The sequence below is a fragment of the Pseudophryne corroboree genome, chromosome 5, assembly GCF_028390025.1.
Source record: "Pseudophryne corroboree isolate aPseCor3 chromosome 5, aPseCor3.hap2, whole genome shotgun sequence".
NCBI classification, from domain to species: Eukaryota; Metazoa; Chordata; class Amphibia; order Anura; family Myobatrachidae; genus Pseudophryne; species Pseudophryne corroboree.
The window spans coordinates 845206572-845229619 of NC_086448.1; the positions used below are offsets into that span (position 1 = coordinate 845206572).

Genomic DNA, 23048 nt, shown 5'->3' on the forward strand with positions numbered 1-23048 from the left:
AGATAAAGTAGACGAAGTTCAAGTACCAATGTGGAAATAACAGCGCTCAAAGGTGAATCTAAAACAGGTGATTTCATAAAATAATCACATCAACTTATTGATATACTATAAACACATAAAAATTATTCTCCAATAAAACCATAAATATAGAGCCTCTATAGCCGGCCTCTGACCTGGTTGTGTGTAGGCACACCGGATGTAATTAGTGTCACATTATCAATAGGATCCTTATGCAGATATGTCCAAACTTGTTGGTATGGGCCCTCATTCCGAGTTGATCGCTCGCTAGCAGTTTTTAGCAGCCGTGCAAACGCTATGCCGCCGCCCACTGGGAGTGTATCTTAGCTTAGCAGAAGTGCGAACGAAAGGATCGCAGAGCGGCTACAAAATAATTTTGTGCAGTGTCAGAGCAGCGCCAGACCTACTCAGCGCTTGCGATCACTTCAGACCGTTCAGTTCCTGTTTTGACGGCACAAACACGCCCTGCGTTCTCCCAGCCACGCCTGCGTTTTTCCTGCCTGCGGTTTCTACGTTCCATGGGGGTCATTCCTAGTTGATCGTAGCTGTGCTACATTTATCACAGCTATGATCATTCACACTGACATGTGGGGGGACGCCCAGCACAGGGCTAGACTACCCCGCATGTCAGTGCCGCCCCCCCCTCCCGCACAGAAGTGCAAAGGCATCATGACGTCACGCAGCTGTTGCAGCCCGCCCCCCGTTCGGTCCGGCCACGCCTGCATTGGCTGGGCCGCGCCCACGAAACGGCGGCCAAACGCCGCCGTTCCGCCGCCAAGCGACCGCCTCTGCCTGTCAATCAGGCAGAGGTGATCGCAGCCCTGCTACGGCCTTCGGCCTGCTACGGCCTTCGCCAGCGCATGCGCAGTAGCGACCCGTTCACCCGGCTGCGAAAAAAAGCAGCAAGCGGAGGGGTCAGAATGACCCCCCATATACTGTATATACTACACAGTATCAAAATGGTAGAAAGTCATACAGTATATAGAGAAACAAGAAAGCTAGGAATATATGTTCCATGTAACTATCGATATGGTATTGCCTGGACGGCACGTAGGGTTCCAGTCCCAGTGTGCGACCATCTCCCCTCGTTATCAGTATGTGAGCGACATCAGGGGTCCCTTACTAATAGCTGCATATAGTGACGTTATGGGGTCTATTCATGCATTGGCCACCAATGACTAGGGAAGCCTTATATTAAGGACGGGATTGGGTCAGTATTGGGGCACAGGAGGAATCTCTGGTCAGTATTGGGGCACAGGAGGATTCTCTTGTTAGTATTGGGGCACAGGAGGAATCTCTGGTCAGTATTGGGGCACAGGAGGAATCTCTGGTCAGTATTGGGGCACAGGAGGAATCTCTGGTCAGTATTGGGGCACAGGAGCAATCTCTGGTCAGTATTGGGGCACAGGAGCAATCTCTGATCAGTATTGGGGCATGGGAGGAATCTCTGGTCAGTATTGGGGCACAGGAGGAATCTCTGGTAAGTATTGAGGCACAGGAGGAATCTCTGGTCAGTATTGGGGCACAGGAGGAATCTCTGGTCAGTATAGGGGCACAGGTGTAATCTCTGGTCAGTATTGGGGCACAGGAGGAATCTCTGGTCAGTATTGGGCCACAGGAGGAATCTCTGGTCAGTATTGGGGCACAGGAGGAATCTCTGGTCAGTATTGGGGCACAGGAGGAATCTTTGGTCAGTATTGGGGCACAGGAGGAATCTCTGGTCAGTATTGGGGCACAGGAGGAATCTCTGGTCAGTATTGGGGCACAGGAGGAATCTCTGATCAGTATTGGGGCACAGGAGGAATCTCTGGTCAGTATTGGGCACAGGAGGAATCTCTGGTCAGTATTGGGGCACAGGAGGAATCTCTGGTCAGTATTCAGGAACAGGAGGAATCTCTGGTCAGTATTGGGGCACAGGAGGAATCTCTGGTCAGTTTTCAGGCACAGGAGGAATATCTGGTCAGTATTGGGGCACAGGAGGAATCTCAGGTCAGTATTGGGGCACAGGAGGAATCTCTGGTCAGTACTGGGGCACAGGTGGAATCTCTGGTCAGTATTGGGGCACAGGAGGAATCTCTGGTCAGGATTGGGGCACAGGAGGAATCTCTGGTCAGTATTGGGGCACAGGTGGAATCTCTGGTCAGTATTGGGGCACAGGAGGAATCTCTGGTCAGTATTGGGGCACAGGAGGAATCTCTGGTCAGTATTGGGGCACAGGAGGAATCTCTGGTCAGTATTGGGGCACAGGAGGAATCTCTGATCAGTATTCAGGCACATGAGGAATCTCTGGTCAGTATTGGGGCACAGGAGGAATCTCTGGTCAGTATTGGGGCACAGGAGGAATCTCTGGTCAGTATTGGGGCACAGGAGGAATCTTTGGCCAGTATTGGGGCACAGGAGGAATCTCTGGTCAGTATTGGGGCACAGGAGGAATCTCTGGTCAGTATTGGGGCACAGGAGGAATCTCTGGTCAGTACTGGGGCACAGGAGGAATCTCTGGTCAGTATTGGGGCACAGGAGGAATCTCTGGTCAGTATTGGGGCACAGGAGGAATCTCTGGTCAGTATTCAGGCACAGGAGGAATCTCTGGTCAGTATTCAGGCACAAGAGGAATCTCTGGTCAGTATTGGGGCACAGGTGGAATCTCTGGTCAGTATTGGGGCACAGGAGGAATCTCTGATCAGTATTGGGGCACAGGAGGAATCTCTGGTCAGTACTGGGGCACAGGAGGAATCTCTGGTCAGTATTGGGGCACAGGAGGAATCTCTGGTCAGTATTCAGGCACAGGAGGAATCTCTGGTCAATATTGGGGCACAGGAGGAATCTCTGGTCAGTATTGGGGCACAGGAGGAATCTCTGGTCAGTATTGGGGCACAGGAGGAATCTCTGATCAGTATTGGGACACAGGAGGAATCTCTGGTCAGTATTGGGGCACAGGAGGAATCTCTGGTCAGTATTGGGGCACAGGAGGAATCTCTGGTCAGTATTGGGGCACAGGAGGAATCTCTGGTCAGTATTGGGGCACAGGAGCAATCTCTGATCAGTATTGGGGCACAGGAGGAATCTCTGGTCAGTATTGGGGCACAGGAGGAATCTCTGGTCAGTATTGGGGCACAGGAGTGATCTCTGATCAGTATTGGGGCACAGGAGCAATCTCTGGTCAGTATTGGGGCACAGGAGGAATTTCTGGACAGAATTGGGGCACAGGTGGAATCTCTGGTCAGTATTGGGGCACAGGAGGAATCTCTGGTCAGTATTGGGGCACAGGAGGAATCTCTGGTCAGTATTGGGGCACAGGATGAATTTCTGGCCAGAATTGGGGCACAGGTGTAATCTCTGGTCAGTATTGCGGCACAGGAGGAATCTCTGGTCAGTATTGGGGCACAGGAGGAATCTCTGGTCAGTATTGGGGCACAGGAGGAATCTCTGGTCAGTATTGGGGCACAGGAGCAATCTCTGATCAGTATTGAGGCACAGGAGGAATCTTTGGTCAGTATTGGGGCACAGGAGGAATCTCTGATCAGTATTGGGGCACAGGAGGAATCTCTGGTCAGTATTGGGGCACAGGAGGAATCTTTGATCAGTATTGGGGCACAGGAGGAATCTCTGGTCAGTATTGGGGCACAGGAGGAATCTCTGGTCAGTATTGGGGCACAGGAGGAATCTCTGGTCAGTATTGGGGCACAGGAGGAATCTCTGGTCAGTATTGGGGCACAGGAGGAATCTCTGGTCAGTATTGGGGCACAGGAGGAATCTCTGGTCAGTATTGGGGCACAGGTGGAATCTCTGGTCAGTATTGGGGCACAGGAGGAATCTCTGGTCAGTATTGGGGCACAGGAGGAATCTCTGGTCAGTATTGGGGCACAGGAGGAATCTCTGGTCAGTATTGGGGCACAGGAGGAATCTCTGGTCAGTATTGGGGCACAGGAGGAATCTCTGGTCAGTATTGGGGCACAGGAGGAATCTCTGGTCAGTATTGGAGCACAGGAGGAATCTCTGGTCAGTATTGGGGCACAGGAGGAATCTCTGGTCAGTATTGGGGCACAGGAGGAATCTCTGGTCAGTATTGGGGCACAGGTGGAATCTCTGGTCAGTATTGGGGCACAGGAGGAATCTCTGGTCAGTATTCAGGCACAGGAGGAATCTCTGGTCAGTATTGGGGCACAGGTGGAATCTCTGGTCAGTATTCAGGCACAGAAGGAATCTTTGGTCAGTATCGGGCACAGGAGGAATCTCTGGTCAGTATTGGGGCACAGGAGGAATCTCTGGTCAGTATTGGGGCACAGGAGCAATCTCTGGTCAGTACTGGGGCACAGTTGGAATCTCTGGTCAGTACTGGGGCACAGGAGGAATCTCTGGTCAGTATTGGGGCACAGGAGGAATCTCTGTTCAGTATTGGGGCACAGGAGGAATCTCTGGTCAGTATTGGGGCACAGGAGGAATCTCTGGTCAGTATTGGGGCACAGGAGGAATCTCTGGTCAGTATTGGGGCACAGGAGGAATCTCTGGTCAGTATTGGGGCACAGGAGGAATCTCTGGTCAGTATTGGGGCACAGGAGGAATCTCTGGTCAGTATTGGGGCACAGGAGGAATCTCTGGTCAGTATTGGGGCACAGGAGGAATCTCTGGTCAGTATTGGGGCACAGGAGGAATCTCTGGTCAGTATTGGGGTACAGGAGGAATCTCTGGTCAGTATTGGGGCACAGGAGGAATCTCTGGTCAGTATTGGGGCACAGGTGGAATCTCTGGTCAGTATTGGGGCACAGGAGGAATCTCTGGTCAGTATTCAGGCACAGGAGGAATCTCTGGTCAGTATTGGGGCACAGGTGGAATCTCTGGTCAGTATTCAGGCACAGAAGGAATCTTTGGTCAGTATCGGGCACAGGAGGAATCTCTGGTCAGTATTGGGGCACAGGAGGAATCTCTGGTCAGTATTGGGGCACAGGAGCAATCTCTGGTCAGTACTGGGGCACAGTTGGAATCTCTGGTCAGTACTGGGGCACAGGAGGAATCTCTGGTCAGTATTGGGGCACAGGAGGAATCTCTGTTCAGTATTGGGGCACAGGAGGAATCTCTGGTCAGTATTGGGGCACAGGAGCAATCTCTGGTCAGTATTAGGGCACAGGAGGAATCTCTGGTCAGTATTGGGGCACAGGAGGAATCTTTGGTCAGTATTGGGGCACAGGAGGAATCTCTGGTCAGTATTGGGGCACAGGATGAATCTCTGTTCAGTATTGGGGCACAGGAGGAATCTCTGGTCAGTACTGGGGCACAGTTGGAATCTCTGGTCAGTACTGGGGCACAGGAGGAATCTCTGGTCAGTATTGGGGCACAGGAGGAATCTCTGTTCAGTATTGGGGCACAGGAGGAATCTCTGGTCAGTATTGGGGCACAGGAGGAATCTTTGGTCAGTATTGGGGCACAAGAGCAATCTCTGATCAGTATTGGGGCACAGGAGGAATCTTTGGTCAGTATTGGGGCACAGGAGGAATCTTTGGTCAGTATCGGGCACAGGAGGAATCTCTGGTCAGTATCGGGCACAGGAGGAATCTCTGGTCAGTATCGGGCACAGGAGGAATCTCTGGTCAGTATCGGGCACAGGAGGAATCTCTGGTCAGTATTGGGCACAGGAGGAATCTCTGGTCAGTATTGGGGCACAGGAGGAATCTCTGGTCAGTATTGGGGCACAGGAGGAGTCTCTGGTCAGTATTGGGGCACAGGAGGAATCTCTGGTCAGTATTGGGGCACAGGAGGAATCTCTGGTCAGTACTGGGGCACAGGAGGAATCTCTGGTCAGTATTGGGGCACAGGAGGAATCTCTGGTCAGTATTGGGGCACAGGATGAATCTTTGGTCAGTATTGGGGCACAGGAGAAAATCTCTGGTCAGTATTGCGGCACAGGAGGAATCTCTGGTCAGTATTGGGGCACAGGAGGTATCTCTGGTCAGTATTGGGGCACAGGAGGAATCTTTGGTCAGTATTGGGGCACAGGAGGAATCTCTGGTCAGTATCGGGCACAGGAGGATTCTCTGGTCAGTACTGGGGCACAGGAGGAATCTCTGGTCAGTATTGCGGCACAGGAGGAATCTCTGGTCAGTATTGGGGCACAGGAGGAATCTCTGGTCAGTATCGGGCACTGTAGGAATCTCTGGTCAGTATCGGGCACAGGAGGAATCTCTGGTCAGTATTGGGCACAGGAGGAATCTCTGGTCAGTATTGGGGCACAGGAGGAATCTCTGGTCAGTATTGGGGCACAGGAGGAGTCTCTGGTCAGTATTGGGGCACAGGAGGAATCTCTGGTCAGTATTGGGGCACAGGAGGAATCTCTGGTCAGTACTGGGGCACAGGAGGAATCTCTGGTCAGTATTGGGGCACAGGAGGAATCTCTGGTCAGTATTGGGGCACAGGATGAATCTTTGGTCAGTATTGGGGCACAGGAGAAAATCTCTGGTCAGTATTGGGGCACAGGAGGAATCTCTGGTCAGTATTGGGGCACAGGAGAATCTCTGGTCAGTATTGGGGCACAGGAGCAATCTCTGGTCAGTATTGGGGCACAGGAGGAATCTCTGGTCAGTATTGGGGCACAGGAGGAATCTTTGGTCAGTATTGGGGCACAGGAGGAATCTCTGGTCAGTATTGGGGCACAGGATGAATCTCTGGTCAGTATTGGGGCACAGGAGGAATCTCTGGTCAGTACTGGGGCACAGTTGGAATCTCTGGTCAGTACTGGGGCACAGGAGGAATCTCTGGTCAGTATTGGGGCACAGGAGGAATCTCTGTTCAGTATTGGGGCACAGGAGGAATCTTTGGTCAGTATTGGGGCACAAGAGCAATCTCTGATCAGTATTGGGGCACAGGAGGAATCTTTGGTCAGTATTGGGGCACAGGAGGAATCTTTGGTCAGTATCGGGCACAGGAGGAATCTCTGATCAGTATTGGGCACAGGAGGAATCTCTGGTCAGTATCGGGCACAGGAGGAATCTCTGGTCAGTATTGGGCACAGGAGGAATCTCTGGTCAGTATTGGGGCACAGGAGGAATCTCTGGTCAGTATTGGGGCACAGGAGGAGTCTCTGGTCAGTATTGGGGCACAGGAGGAATCTCTGGTCAGTATTGGGGCACAGGAGGAATCTCTGGTCAGTACTGGGGCACAGGAGGAATCTCTGGTCAGTATTGGGGCACAGGAGGAATCTCTGGTCAGTATTGGGGCACAGGATGAATCTTTGGTCAGTATTGGGGCACAGGAGAAAATCTCTGGTCAGTATTGGGGCACAGGAGGAATCTCTGGTCAGTATTGGGGCACAGGAGGAATCTCTGGTCAGTATTGCGGCACAGGAGGAATCTCTGGTCAGTATTGGGGCACAGGATGAATCTTTGGTCAGTATTGGGGCACAGGAGGTATCTCTGGTCAGTATTGGGGCACAGGAGGAATCTTTGGTCAGTATTGGGGCACAGGAGGAATCTCTGGTCAGTATCGGGCACAGGAGGATTCTCTGGTCAGTACTGGGGCACAGGAGGAATCTCTGGTCAGTATTCCGGCACAGGAGGAATCTCTGGTCAGTATTGGGGCACAGGATAAATCTTTGGTCAGTATTGGGGCACAGGAGGTATCTCTGGTCAGTATTGGGGCACAGGAGGAATCTTTGGTCAGTATTGGGGCACAGGAGGAATCTCTGGTCAGTATCGGGCACACGAGGATTCTCTGGTCAGTACTGGGGCACAGGAGGAATCTCTGGTCAGTATTGGGGCACAGGAGGAATCTCTGGTCAGTATTGAGGCACAGGAGGAATCTCTGGTCAGTATTGGGGCACAGGAGGAATCTCTGGTCAGTATTGGGGCACAGGAGGAATCTTTGGTCAGTATTGGGGCACAGGAGGAATCTCTGGTCAGTATTGGGGCACAGGAGGAATCTTTGGTCAGTATTGGGGCACAGGAGGAATCTCTGATCAGTATTGGGGCACAGGAGGATACTTTGGTCAGTATCGGGCACAGGAGGAATCTCTGGTCAGTATTGTGGCACAGGAGGAATCTCTGGGCAGTATTGGGGCACAGGTGGAATCTCTGGTCAGTATTGGGGCACAGGAGGAATCTCTGGTCAGTATTGGGGCACAGGAGGAATCTCTGGTCAGTACTGGGGCACAGGAGGAATCTCTGGTCAGTATTGGGGCACAGGAGGAATCTCTGGTCAGTACTGGGGAACAGGAGGAATCTCTGGTCAGTATTGGGGCACAGGTGGAATCTCTGGTCAGTATTTGGGCACAGGTGGAATCTCTGGTCAGTATTGGGGCACAGGAGGAATCTCTGGTCAGTATTGGGGCACAGGAGGAATCTCTGGTCAGTATTGGGGTACAGGAGGAATCTCTGGTCAGTACTGGGGCACAGGAGGAATCTCTGTTCAGTATTGGGGCACAGGAGGAATCTCTGGTCAGTATTGAGGCACAGGAGGAATCTCTGGTCAGTATTGGGGCACAGGAGGAATCTTTGGTCAGTATTGGGGCACAGGAGGAATCTCTGGTCAGTATTCAGGCACAGGTGTAATCTCTGGTCAGTATTGGGGCACAGGAGGAATCTCTGGTCAGTATTGGGGCACAGGAGGAATCTCTGGTCAGTATTAGGGCACACGTGGAATCTCTGGTCAGTATTGGGGCACAGGTGGAATCTCTGGTCAGTATTGGGGCACAGGAGCAATGTCTGGTCAGTATTGGGGCACAGGAGGAATCTCTGGTCAGTATTGGGGCACAGGTGGAATCTCTGGTCAGTATTGGGGCACAGGTGTAATCTCTGGTCAGTATTGGGGCACAGGAGGAATCTCTGGTCAGTATTGGGGCACAGGAGGAATCTCTGGTCAGTATTGGGGCACAGGAGGAATCTCTGGTCAGTACTGGGGCACAGGAGGAATCTTTGGTCAGTATTGGGGCACAGGAGGAATCTCTGGTCAGTATTGGGGCACAGGAGGAATCTCTGGTCAGTATTGTGGCACAGGAGGAATCTCTGGTCAGTATTGGGGCACAGGAGAAATCTCTGGTCAGTATTGGGGCACAGGAGGAATCTCTGGTCAGTATTGGGGCACAGGAGGAATCTCTGGTCAGTATTGGGGCACAGGAAGAATCTCTGGTCAGTATTGGGGCACAGGAGGAATCTCTGGTCAGTATTGGGGCACAGGAGGAATCTCTGGTCAGTATTGGGGCACAGGAGGAATCTCTGGTCAGTATTGGAGCACAGGTGTAATCTCTGGTCAGTATTGGGGTACAGGTGTAATTTCTGGTCAGTATTGGGGCACAGGTGGAATCTCTGGTCAGTATTGGGGCACAGGAGGAATCTCTGGTCAGTATTGGGGCACAGGTGTAATCTCTGGTCAGTATAGAGGCACAGGAGGAATCTCTGGTCAGTATTGGGGCACAGGAGGAATCTCTGGTAAGTATTGGGGCACAGGAGGAATCTCTGGTCAGTACTGGGGCACAGTAGGAATCTCTGGTCAGTATTGGGGCACAGGAGGAATCTCTGGTCAGTATTGGGGCACAGGAGGAATCTCTGGTCAGTATTGGGGCACAGGAGGAATCTTTGGTCAGTATTGGGGCACAGGATGAATCTCTGGTCAGTATTGGGGCACAGGAGGAATCTCTGGTCAGTACTGGGGCACAGTTGGAATCTCTGGTCAGTACTGGGGCACAGGAGGAATCTCTGGTCAGTATTGGGGCACAGGAGGAATCTCTGTTCAGTATTGGGGCACAGGAGGAATCTCTGGTCAGTATTGGGGCACAGGAGGAATCTTTGGTCAGTATTGGGGCACAGGATGAATCTCTGGTCAGTATTGGGGCACAGGAGGAATCTCTGGTCAGTACTGGGGCACAGTTGGAATCTCTGGTCAGTACTGGGGCACAGGAGGAATCTCTGGTCAGTATTGGGGCACAGGAGGAATCTCTGTTCAGTATTGGGGCACAGGAGGAATCTCTGGTCAGTATTGGGGCACAGGAGGAATCTTTGGTCAGTATTGGGGCACAAGAGCAATCTCTGATCAGTATTGGGGCACAGGAGGAATCTTTGGTCAGTATTGGGGCACAGGAGGAATCTTTGGTCAGTATCGGGCACAGGAGGAATCTCTGGTCAGTATCGGGCACAGGAGGAATCTCTGGTCAGTATCGGGCACAGGAGGAATCTCTGGTCAGTATCGGGCACAGGAGGAATCTCTGGTCAGTATTGGGCACAGGAGGAATCTCTGGTCAGTATTGGGGCACAGGAGGAATCTCTGGTCAGTATTGGGGCACAGGAGGAATCTCTGGTCAGTACTGGGGCACAGGAGGAATCTCTGGTCAGTATTGGGGCACAGGAGGAATCTCTGGTCAGTACTGGGGAACAGGAGGAATCTCTGGTCAGTATTGGGGCACAGGTGGAATCTCTGGTCAGTATTGGGGCACAGGTGGAATCTCTGGTCAGTATTGGGGCACAGGAGGAATCTCTGGTCAGTATTGGGGCACAGGAGGAATCTCTGGTCAGTATTGGGGCACAGGAGGAATCTCTGGTCAGTACTGGGGCACAGGAGGAATCTCTGGTCAGTATTGGGGCACAGGAGGAATCTCTGGTCAGTATTGAGGCACAGGAGGAATCTCTGGTCAGTATTGGGGCACAGGAGGAATCTCTGGTCAGTATTGGGGCACAGGAGGAATCTCTGGTCAGTACTGGGGCACAGGAGGAATCTCTGGTCAGTATTGGGGCACAGGAGGAATCTCTGGTCAGTATTGGGGCACAGGATGAATCTTTGGTCAGTATTGGGGCACAGGAGGAATCTCTGGTCAGTATTGGGGCACAGGAGGAATCTCTGGTCAGTATTGGGGCACAGGAGGAATCTCTGGTCAGTATTGGGGCACAGGAGGAATCTCTGATCAGTATTGGGGCACAGGAGGAATCTCTGGTCAGTATTGTGGCACAGGATGAATCTTTGGTCAGTATTGGGGCACAGGAGGAATCTCTGGTCAGTATTGGGGCACAAGAGGAATCTTTGGTCAGTATTGGGGCACAGGAGGAATCTCTGGTCAGTATTGGGGCACAAGAGGAATCTTTGGTCAGTATTGGGGTACAGGAGGAATCTCTGATTAGTATTGGGGCACAGGAGGATACTTTGGTCAGTATCGGGCACAGGAGGAATCTCTGGTCAGTATTGGGGCACAGGAGGAATCTCTGGTCAGTATTGGGGCACAGATGGAATCTCTGGTCAGTATTGGGGCACAGGTGGAATCTCTGGTCAGTATCGGGGCACAGGAGGAATCTCTGGTCAGTATTGGGGCACAGGAGGAATCTCTGGTCAGGATTGGGGCACAGGAGGAATCTCTGGTCAGTATTGGGGCACAGGAGGAATCTCTGGTCAGTACTGGGGCACAGGAGGAATCTCTGGTCAGTATTGGGGCACAGGAGGAATCTCTGATCAGTATTGGGGCACAGGAGGAATCTCTGGTCAGTATTGTGGCACAGGATGAATCTTTGGTCAGTATTGGGGCACAGGAGGAATCTCTGGTCAGTATTGGGGCACAAGAGGAATCTTTGGTCAGTATTGGGGCACAGGAGGAATCTCTGGTCAGTATTGGGGCACAAGAGGAATCTTTGGTCAGTATTGGGGTACAGGAGGAATCTCTGATTAGTATTGGGGCACAGGAGGATACTTTGGTCAGTATCGGGCACAGGAGGAATCTCTGGTCAGTATTGGGGCACAGGAGGAATCTCTGGTTAGTATTGGGGCACAGATGGAATCTCTGGTCAGTATTGGGGCACAGGTGGAATCTCTGGTCAGTATCGGGGCACAGGAGGAATCTCTGGTCAGTATTGGGGCACAGGAGGAATCTCTGGTCAGGATTGGGGCACAGGAGGAATCTCTGGTCAGTATTGGGGCACAGGAGGAATCTCTGGTCAGTACTGGGGCACAGGAGGAATCTCTGGTCAGTATTGGGGCACAGGAGGAATCTCTGGTCAGTACTGGGGCACAGGAGGAATCTCTGGTCAGTATTGGGGCACAGGAGGAATCTCTGGTCAGTATTGGGGCACAGGTGGAATCTCTGGTCAGTATTCAGGCACAGAAGGAATCTCTGGTCTGTATTGGGGCACAGGAGGAATCTCTGGTCAGTATTGGGGCACAGGAGGAATCTCTGGTCAGTATTGGGGCACAGGAGTAATCTCTGGTCAGTATTGGGGCACAGGAGGAATCTCTGATCAGTATTGGGGCACAGGATGAATCTCTGGTCAGTATTGGGGCACAGGAGGAATCTCTGGTCAGTATTGAGGCACAGGAGGAATCCCTGGTCAGTATTGGGACACAGGAGGAATCTCTGGTCAGTATTGGGGCACAGGAGGAATCTCTGGTCAGTATTGGGGCACAGGTGTAATCTCTGGTCAGTATTGGGGCACAGGTGGAATCTCTGGTCAGTATTGGGGCACAGGAGCAATCTCTGGTCAGTATTGGGGCACAGGAGGAATCTCTGGTCAGTATTGGGGCACAGGAGGAATCTTTGGTCAGTATTGGGGCACAGGAGGAATCTCTGGTCAGTATTGGGGCACAGGAGGAATCTCTGGTCAGTATTGGGGCACAGGAGGAATCTCTGGTCAGTATTGGGGCACAGGAGGAATCTCTGATCAGTATTGGGGCACAGGAGGAATCTCTGGTCAGTATTGTGGCACAGGATGAATCTTTGGTCAGTATTGGGGCACAGGAGGAATCTCTGGTCAGTATTGGGGCACAAGAGGAATCTTTGGTCAGTATTGGGGCACAGGAGGAATCTCTGGTCAGTATTGGGGCACAAGAGGAATCTTTGGTCAGTATTGGGGTACAGGAGGAATCTCTGATTAGTATTGGGGCACAGGAGGATACTTTGGTCAGTATCGGGCACAGGAGGAATCTCTGGTCAGTATTGGGGCACAGGAGGAATCTCTGGTCAGTATTGGGGCACAGATGGAATCTCTGGTCAGTATTGGGGCACAGGTGGAATCTCTGGTCAGTATCGGGGCACAGGAGGAATCTCTGGTCAGTATTGGGGCACAGGAGGAATCTCTGGTCAGGATTGGGGCACAGGAGGAATCTCTGGTCAGTATTGGGGCACAGGAGGAATCTCTGGTCAGTACTGGGGCACAGGAGGAATCTCTGGTCAGTATTGGGGCACAGGAGGAATCTCTGGTCAGTACTGGGGCACAGGAGGAATCTCTGGTCAGTATTGGGGCACAGGAGGAATCTCTGGTCAGTATTGGGGCACAGGTGGAATCTCTGGTCAGTATTCAGGCACAGAAGGAATCTCTGGTCTGTATTGGGGCACAGGAGGAATCTCTGGTCAGTATTGTGGCACAGGAGGAATCTCTGGTCAGTATTGGGGCACAGGAGTAATCTCTGGTCAGTATTGGGGCACAGGAGGAATCTCTGATCAGTATTGGGGCACAGGAGGAATCTTTGGTCAGTATTGGGGCAGAGGAGGAATCTCTGGTCAGTATTGGGGCACAGGAGGAATCTCTGGTCAGTATTGAGGCACAGGAGGAATCCCTGGTCAGTATTGGGACACAGGAGGAATCTCTGGTCAGTATTGGGGCACAGGAGGAATCTCTGGTCAGTATTGGGGCACAGGTGTAATCTCTGGTCAGTATTGGGGCACAGGTGGAATCTCTGGTCAGTATTGGGGCACAGGAGCAATCTCTGGTCAGTATTGGGGCACAGGAGGAATCTCTGGTCAGTATTGGGGCACAGGAGGAATCTTTGGTCAGTATTGGGGCACAGGAGGAATCTCTGGTCAGTATTGGGGCACAGGAGGAATCTCTGGTCAGTATTGGGGCACAGGAGGAATCTCTGGTCAGTATTGGGGCACAGGAGGAATCTCTGGTCAGTACTGGGGCACAGGAGGAATCTCTGGTCAGTACTGGGGCACAGGAGGAATCTCTGGTCAGTATTGGGGCACAGGAGGAATCTCTGGTCAGTATTGGGGCACAGGAGGAATCTCTGGTCAGTATTGGGGCACAGGAGGAATCTTTGGTCAGTATTGGAGCACAAGAGCAATCTCTGATCAGTATTGGGGCACAGGAGGAATCTTTGGTCAGTATTGGGGCACAGGAGGAATCTTTGGTCAGTATCGGGCACAGGAGGAATCTCTGGTCAGTATCGGGCACAGGAGGAATCTCTGGTCAGTATTCAGGCATAGGAGGAATCTCTGGTCAGTATCGAGCACAGGAGGAATCTCTGGTCAGTATTGGGGCACAGGAGGAATCTCTGGTCAGTATTGGGGCACAGGAGGAATCTCTGGTCAGTATTGGGGCACAGGAGGAATCTCTGGTCAGTACTGGGGCACAGGAGGAATCTCTGGTCAGTATTGGGGCACAGGAGGAATCTCTGGTCAGTATTTGGGCACAGGATGAATCTTTGGTCAGTATTGGGGCACAGGAGGAATCTCTGGTCAGTATTCAGGCACAGGTGGAATCTCTGGTCAGTATTGGGGCACAGGAGGAATCTCTGGTCAGTATCGGGCACAGGTGGAATCTCTGGTCAGTATGGGGCACAGGAGGAATATCTTGTCAGTATTGGGGCACAGGAGGAATCTCTGGTCAGTATTGGGGCACAGGAGGAATCTCTGGTCAGTATTGGGGCACAGGAGGAATCTCTGGTCAGCATTGGGGCACAGGAGGAATCTCTGGTCAGTATTCAGGCACAGGTGGAATCTCTGGTCAGTATTGGGGCACAGGAGCAAACTCTGGTCAGTATCGGGCACAGGTGGAATCTCTGGTCAGTATTGGGGCACAGGAGGAATATCTCGTCAGTACTGGGGCACAGGAGGAATCTCTGGTCAGTATTGGGGCACAGGAGGAATCTCTGGTCAGTATCGGGCACAGGTGGAATCTCTGGTCAGTATTGGGGCACAGGAGGAATATCTGGTCAGTACTGGGGCACAGGAGGAACCTCTGGTCAGTATTGGGGCACAGGTGGAATCTCTGGTCAGTATTGGGGCACAGGAGGATTCTCTGGTCAGTATTGGGGCACAGGAGAAATCTCTGGTCAGTATCGGGCACAGGTGGAATCTCTGGTCAGTATTGGGGCACAGGAGGAATCTCTGGTCAGTATTGGGGCACAGGAGGAATCTCTGGTCAGTATCGGGCACAGGAGGAATCTCTGGTCAGTATTGGGGCACAGGTGGAATCTCTGGTCAGTATTGGGGCACAGGAGGAATCTCTGGTCAGTATCGGGCACAGGAGGAATCTCTGGTCAGTATTGGGGCACAGGTGGAATCTCTGGTCAGTATTGGGGCACAGGAGCAATCTCTGGTCAGTATTGGGGCACAGGTGTAATCTCTGGTCAGTATTGGGGCACAGGAGGAATCTCTGGTCAGTATTGGGGCACAGGAGGAATCTCTGGTCAGTATTGGGGCACAGGAGGAATCTCTGGTCAGTATTGGGGCACTGGTGGAATCTCTGGTCAGTATCGGGCACAGTAGGAATCTCTGGTCAGTATTGGGGCACAGGAGGAATCTCTGGTCAGTATTGGGGCACAGGTGGAATCTCTGGTCAGTATCGGGCACAGGAGGAATCTCTGGTCAGTATTGGGGCACAGGAGAAATCTCTGGTCAGTATTGGGGCACAGGAGGAATCTCTGGTCAGTATCGGGCACAGGAGGAATCTCTGGTCAGTATTGGGGCACAGGTGGAATCTCTGGTCAGTATTCAGGCACAGAAGGAATCTCTGGTCAGTATTGGGGCACAGGAGGAATCTCTGGTCAGTGTTGGGGCACAGGAGGAATCTCTGGTCAGTATTGGGGCACAGGAGGAATCTCTGGTCAGTATTGGGGCACAGGTGGAATCTCTGGTCAGTATTGGGGCACAGGAGGAATCTCTGGTCAGTATTGGGGCACAGGAGGAATCTCTGATCAGTATTGGGGCACAGGATGAATCTCTGGTCAGTATTGGGGCACAGGAGGAATCTCTGGTCAGTATTGAGGCACAGGAGGAATCTCTGGTCAGTATTGGGACACAGGAGGAATCTCTGGTCAGTATTGGGGCACAGGAGGAATCTCTGGTCAGTATTGGGGCACAGGTGTAATCTCTGGTCAGTATTGGGGCACAGGTGGAATCTCTGGTCAGTATTGGGGCACAGGAGCAATCTCTGGTCAGTATTGGGGCACAGGAGGAATCTCTGGTCAGTATTGGGGCACAGGAGGAATCTTTGGTCAGTATTGGGGCACAGGAGGAATCTCTGGTCAGTATTGGGGCACAGGAGGAATCTCTGGTCAGTATTGGGGCACAGGAGGAATCTCTGGTCAGTATTGGGGCACAGGAGGAATCTCTGGTCAGTACTGGGGCACAGAAGGAATCTCTGGTCAGTACTGGGGCACAGGAGGAATCTCTGGTCAGTATTGGGGCACAGGAGGAATCTCTGGTCAGTATTGGGGCACAGGAGGAATCTCTGGTCAGTATTGGGGCACAGGAGGAATCTCTGGTCAGTATTGGGGCACAGGAGGAATCTTTGGTCAGTATTGGAGCACAAGAGCAATCTCTGATCAGTATTGGGGCACAGGAGGAATCTTTGGTCAGTATTGGGGCACAGGAGGAATCTTTGTTCAGTATCGGGCACAGGAGGAATCTCTGGTCAGTATTCAGGCATAGGAGGAATCTCTGGTCAGTATCGAGCACAGGAGGAATCTCTGGTCAGTATTGGGGCACAGGAGGAATCTCTGGTCAGTATTGGGGCACAGGAGGAATCTCTGGTCAGTATTGGGGCACAGGAGGAATCTCTGGTCAGTATTTGGGCACAGGATGAATCTTTGGTCAGTATTGGGGCACAGGAGGAATCTCTGGTCAGTATTCAGGCACAGGTGGAATCTCTGGTCAGTATTGGGGCACAGGAGGAATCTCTGGTCAGTATCGGGCACAGGTGGAATCTCTGGTCAGTATGGGGCACAGGAGGAATATCTTGTCAGTATTGGGGCACAGGAGGAATCTCTGGTCAGTATTGGGGCACAGGAGGAATCTCTGGTCAGTATTGGGGCACAGGAGGAATCTCTGGTCAGTATTCAGGCACAGGTGGAATCTCTGGTCAGTATTGGGGCACAGGAGCAAACTCTGGTCAGTATCGGGCACAGGAGGAATCTCTGGTCAGTATTGGGGCACAGGAGGAATCTCTGGTCAGTATCGGGCACAGGTGGAATCTCTGGTCAGTATTGGGGCACAGGAGGAATATCTGGTCAGTACTGGGGCACAGGAGGAATCTCTGGTCAGTATTGGGGCACAGGTGGAATCTCTGGTCAGTATTGGGGCACAGGAGGAATCTCTGGTCAGTATTGGGGCACAGGAGGAATCTCTGGTCAGTATCGGGCACAGGTGGAATCTCTGGTCAGTATTGGGGCACAGGAGGAATCTCTGGTCAGTATTGGGGCACAGGAGGAATCTCTGGTCAGTATCGGGCACAGGAGGAATCTCTGGTCAGTATTGGGGCACAGGTGGAATCTCTGGTCAGTATTGGGGCACAGGAGGAATCTCTGGTCAGTATCGGGCACAGGAGGAATCTCTGGTCAGTATTGGGGCACAGGTGGAATCTCTGGTCAGTATTGGGGCACAGGAGCAATCTCTGGTCAGTATTGGGGCACAGGTGTAATCTCTGGTCAGTATTGGGGCACAGGAGGAATCTCTGGTCAGTATTGGGGCACAGGAGGAATCTCTGGTCAGTATTGGGGCACAGGAGGAATCTCTGGTCAGTATTGGGGCACAGGTGGAATCTCTGGTCAGTATTGGGGCACAGGAGGAATCTCTGGTCAGTATTGGGGCACAGGTGGAATCTCTGGTCAGTATCGGGCACAGGAGGAATCTCTGGTCAGTATTGGGGCACAGGAGGAATCTCTGGTCAGTATTGGGGCACAGGAGGAATCTCTGGTCAGTATCGGGCACAGGAGGAATCTCTGGTCAGTATTGGGGCACAGGTGGAATCTCTGGTCAGTATCGGGCACAGGTGGAATCTCTGGTCAGTATTGGGGCACAGGTGTAATCTCTGGTCAGTATTGGGGCACAGGAGGAATCTCTGGTCAGTATTGGGGCACAGGAGGAATCTCTGGTCAGTATTGGGGCACAGGAGGAATCTCTGGTCAGTATTGGGGCACAGGAGGAATCTCTGGTCAGTATTGGGGCACAGGTGGAATCTCTGGTCAGTATCGGGCACAGGAGGAATCTCTGGTCAGTATTGGGGCACAGGAGCAATCTCTCGTCAGTATTGGGGCACAGGTGGAATATCTGGTCAGTATTGGGGCACAGGAGGAATCTCTGGTCAGTATCGGGCACAGGTGTAATCTCTGGTCAGTATTGGGGCACAGGAGGAATCTCTGGTCAGTATTGGGGCACAGGAGGAATCTCTGGTCAGTATTGGGGCACAGGAGGAATCTCTGGTCAGTATTGGGGCACAGGTGGAATCTCTGGTCAGTATCGGGCACAGGAGGAATCTCTGGTCAGTATTGGGGCACAGGAGCAATCTCTCGTCAGTATTGGGGCACAGGTGGAATATCTGGTCAGTATTGGGGCACAGGAGGAATCTCTGGTCAGTATTGGGGCACAGGTGTAATCTCTGGTCAGTATTGGGGCACAGGAGGAATCTCTGGTCAGTATCGGGCACAGGTGTAATCTCTGGTCAGTATTGGGGCACAGGAGGAATCTCTGGTCAGTATTGGGGCACAGGTGTAATCTCTGGTCAGAATTGGGGCACAGGAGAAATCTCTGGTCAGTATTGGGGCACAGGAGGAATCTCTGGTCAGTATTGGGGCACAGGTGGAATCTCTGGTCAGTATTGGGGCACAGGAGGAATCTCTGGTCAGTATTGGGGCACAGGAGGAATCTCTGGTCAGTATTGGGGCACAGGAGGAATCTCTGGTCAGTATTGGGGCACAGGAGGAATCTCTGGTCAGTATTGGGGCACAGGAGGAATCTCTGGTCAGTACTGCGGCACAGGAGGAATCTCTGGTCAGTATTGGGCACAGGAGGAATCTCTGGTCAGTATTGGGGCACAGGAGGAATCTCTGGTCAGTACTGCGGCACAGGAGGAATCTCTGGTCAGTATTGGGCACAGGAGGAATCTCTGGTCAGTATTGGGGCACAGGAGGAATCTCTGGTCAGTATCGGGCACAGGAGGAATCTCTGGTCAGTATTGGGGCACAGGTGGAATCTCTGGTCAGTATTGGGGCACAGGAGGAATCTCTGGTCAGTATTGGGCACAGGAGGAATCTCTGGTCAGTATTGCGGCACAGGAGGAATCTCTGGTCAGTATTGGGGCACAGGAGGAATCTCTGGTCAGTATTGGGGCACAGGTGGAATCTCTGGTCAGTACTGGGGCACAGGAGGAATCTCTGGTCAGTATTGGGGCACAGGAGGAATCTCTGGTCAGTATTGGGGCACAGGTGTAATCTCTGGTCAGTATTGGGGCACAGGAGGAATCTCTGATCAGTATCGGGCACAGGAGGAATCTCTGGTCAGTATTGGGGCACAGGAGGAATCTCTGGTCAGTATTGGGGCACAGGTGTAATCTCTGGTCAGTACTGGGGCACAGGTGTAATCTCTGGTCAGTACTGGGGCACAGGAGGAATCTCTGGTCAGTATTGCGGCACTGATGTAATCTCTGGTCAGTATTGGGGCACAGGAGGAATCTCTGGTCAGTATTGGGGCACAGGTGTAATCTCTGGTCAGTACTGGGGCACAGGAGGAATCTCTGGTCAGTATTGGGGCACAGGAGGAATCTGTGGTCAGTATTGGGGCACAGGAGGAATCTCTGGTCAGTACTGGAGCACAGGAGGAATCTCTGGTCATTATTGGGGCACAGGAGCAATCTCTTGTCAGTATTGGGGCACAGGAGGAATCTCTGATCAGTACTGGGGCACAGGAGTAATCTCTGGTCAGTATTGGGGCGCAGGTGTAATCTCTGGTCAGTATTGGGGCACAGGAGGAATCTCTGGTCAGTACTGGGGCACAGGAGGAATCTCTGGTCAGTATTGGGGCACAGGAGGAATCTCTGGTCAGTATTGGGGCACAGGAGGAATCTCTGGTCAGTATTGGGGCACAGGAGGAATCTCTGGTCAGTATTGGGGCACAGGAGGAATCTCTGGTCAGTATTGGGGCACAGGAGGAATCTCTGGTCAGTACTGGGGCACAGAAGGAATCTCTGGTCAGTATGGGGGCACAGGAGGAATCTCTGGTCAGTATTGGGTCACAGGTGTAATATCTGGTCAGTATTGGGGCACAGGAGGAATCTCTGGTCAGTATTGGGGCACAGGAGCAATCTCTGGTCAGTACTGGGGCACAGGAGGAATCTCTGATCAGTATTGGGGCACAGGAGGAATCTCTGGTCAGTATTGGGGCACAGGAGCAATCTCTGGTCAGTACTGGAGCACAGGTGTAATCTCTGGTCAGTATTGGGGCACAGGAGGAATCTCTGGTCAGAATTGGGGCACAGGTGTATTCTCTGGTCAGTATTCAGGCACAGGAGGAATCTCTTGTCAGTATTGGGGCACAGGAGGAATCTCTGGTCAGTATTGGGGCACAGGAGGAATCTCTGGTTAGAATTGGGGCACAGGAGGAATCTCTGGTCAGTATTGGGGGACAGGAGGAATCTCTGGTCAGTACTGGGGCACAGGTGTAATCTCTGGTCAGTATTGGGGCACAGGTGTAATCTCTGGTCAGTATTCAGGCACAGGAGGAATCTCTGGTCAGTATTGGGGCACAGGAGGAATCTCTGGTCAGTATTGGGGCACAGGAGGAATCTCTGGTCAGTATTGGGGCACAGGAGGAATCTCTGGTCAGTATTGGGGCACAGGAGGAATCTCTGGTCAGTATTCAGGCACAGGAGGAATCTCTGGTCAATATTGGGGCACAGTAGCAATCTCTGATCAGTATTAGGGCACAGGAGGAATCTCTGGTCAGTATTGGGGCACAGGAGGAATCATGTGTCGACCTTTCGTGGTCAACACATGAAAGGTCGACATGAGTTTTTAACTTTTTATTTCTTTTGGGGAACTTTGACATACCTAACGATCCACGTGGACTACGATTGGTAATCTGTGCCGAGCGAAGTGGTAGCGGAGCGAAGGCACCATGCCCGAAGCATGGCGAGCGAAGCGAGCCATGCGAGGGGACGCGGTGCACTAATTGGGGTTCCCGGTCACTTTACGCAAAAAACGACACCCAAAAAAGTTTAAAAACCCACGTCGACCTTTTCATGTGTCGATCATTTTCATGTGTCGACCATGTGTCCATGTCGACCATGTCAATGTCGACCAATAGTGATCGACCTAATGACTGTCGACCCTAACATGGTCGACCATTATACCGGAACCCTATTTAATATCTTCCTTTGAACTATTGTCATAGAGTATTTTGTTCCATAGAACCTTCATTTGATTTCGGTCTCCCAAGGCTGGTGTCATCTGAGATGGTAGCACTTGGGATTGTCTCCCTGTAGATATGATGTGTTGTGGGGCAATGTATAATTTATTACCTTTGTCTTATCTCCAGTGGGGAATCACCAGTCCTGAGGTGATGTATTAACATTAGTGATGTTCTAAATGTTTACACTGTAACGAACTATGTTCTAACGAGCTTCCTTTGTGTTCATTAACAGGACCTTGTTGCCTGGGTGACTGTAGGGTTCCTGCACATCCCCCACGCTGAGGACATCCCCAATACTTCCACTCCTGGAAACGCAGTGGGCTTCTTCCTCCGCCCTTTCAACTTCTTTAATGAGGACCCATCCGTGGCCAGCAGGAGCACCGTCATTGTAAGACCTACAGACGCGACCTTCACTAAGGTGAACATTGAACGCTGGACCCCTGAAGTCATTGGTAGCTGTGTGTCGGACAAACCCTTCCATTACAATGGAACTTACTTCTCTGACTGAATCCAGAGGAGGCACCTAAAATAAGCACTTGGGGGCTGAGGAGGAAGGAGAACCTGGAGACCTGAAGCAGAACAGTGAGGCCAAATAGCCCACCCGAGAAAGCCACATGATTGTATGCTCCACCATTCCTAGAACCTTCACCATAGGGACACTTCTTGATAAATGTGGATGGAATATTCCATCCTCTGACCACCACGGACACACACGAGAGGTGCAGACACTGTTTTATATATTTTATTTGGAATTGGATTAGGATTTTTCACACTCATCTCAATTAAATACACAAGTGTGCAAAATCTGCTGCTGTTCTCTATTACAATTATTATGTGTTTTACATAGCTGCCGCAAAGCCGTACAGGCATATACTGTACAAAGCGATGGGGTCCGTGCATCTGTGATGGATTGGGGCAGTTCCCTGTTTTACAGATGATAGAAATCTGCAATGTATGGGGTACACCAATCACCGACTCCAACCAAAATGTGATCACAGTTTTTAAAATCAGGTTGTCCAACATATCACCCATCAATCGGAACTGTAGATTGCTAGTGTATGGTAACGATCAGCCATTTTGCTGACCCTTACTAATGAAATTATACATACTGCACATCAAGTGAGATATATATATATATACACACACACACACACACACACACACAGCAATACTCGCCGTGGCAATACAGTCCAAGAGGGACGATCACGTGGCTCCTTGCTGGTTAATCACAGACCCAGATTGGGGTAATGGAGGCGTGAGGTGTGGTGCCCCTGGAATGGCTGAGCTGGATGGCTTTAGTCTGGCATACCCTTACACTCTATTACCATTTATCATATACTAATTTCTTTAACACTATTTTTATTTTAATTACATCCCATTTTTGTATCACTTTCTTTATAGCTTCGGGTTCTTAACACTAATTTATTAACATTATAGTTTTTTCACTGGTATGCTGCCCTGGGCAGTCTGGCTTATGCTGATTTTTGGGGTGCCACGCCTTGCACCTAGATATAGCGCTAGGGACCCCCAATATATACAGAGAGGCCTTGACGCGGCTTGGGGGCTTATACATACATTTGCGCAACCGATAGTGAGCTGTGGGTTCTGTGTGGAGCTGGAGTTTATGACTACAGTTATAGCCTGCCGCGTAATACCGTCCAAGAGGGAC

The 23048-nt window shown here is 51.6% G+C and overlaps 1 protein-coding gene across 3 annotated transcripts in view; it reads left to right on the forward strand.

Moving 5' to 3' along the window:
* LOC134928679 (amiloride-sensitive amine oxidase [copper-containing]-like) overlaps window positions 1-22183 on the forward strand; it is a 199419-nt gene extending 177236 nt beyond the window's left edge. For all 3 annotated transcript variants that reach the window (XM_063924665.1, XM_063924664.1, XM_063924666.1), the window contains one exon: window positions 21612-22183. In XM_063924665.1, the coding sequence (XP_063780735.1) occupies window positions 21612-21887 (276 nt within the window). In that variant the 3' untranslated portion in view covers window positions 21888-22183. The remainder of the gene's footprint in view (window positions 1-21611) is intronic.
* The last annotated feature ends 865 nt before the right edge of the window (window positions 22184-23048 follow it).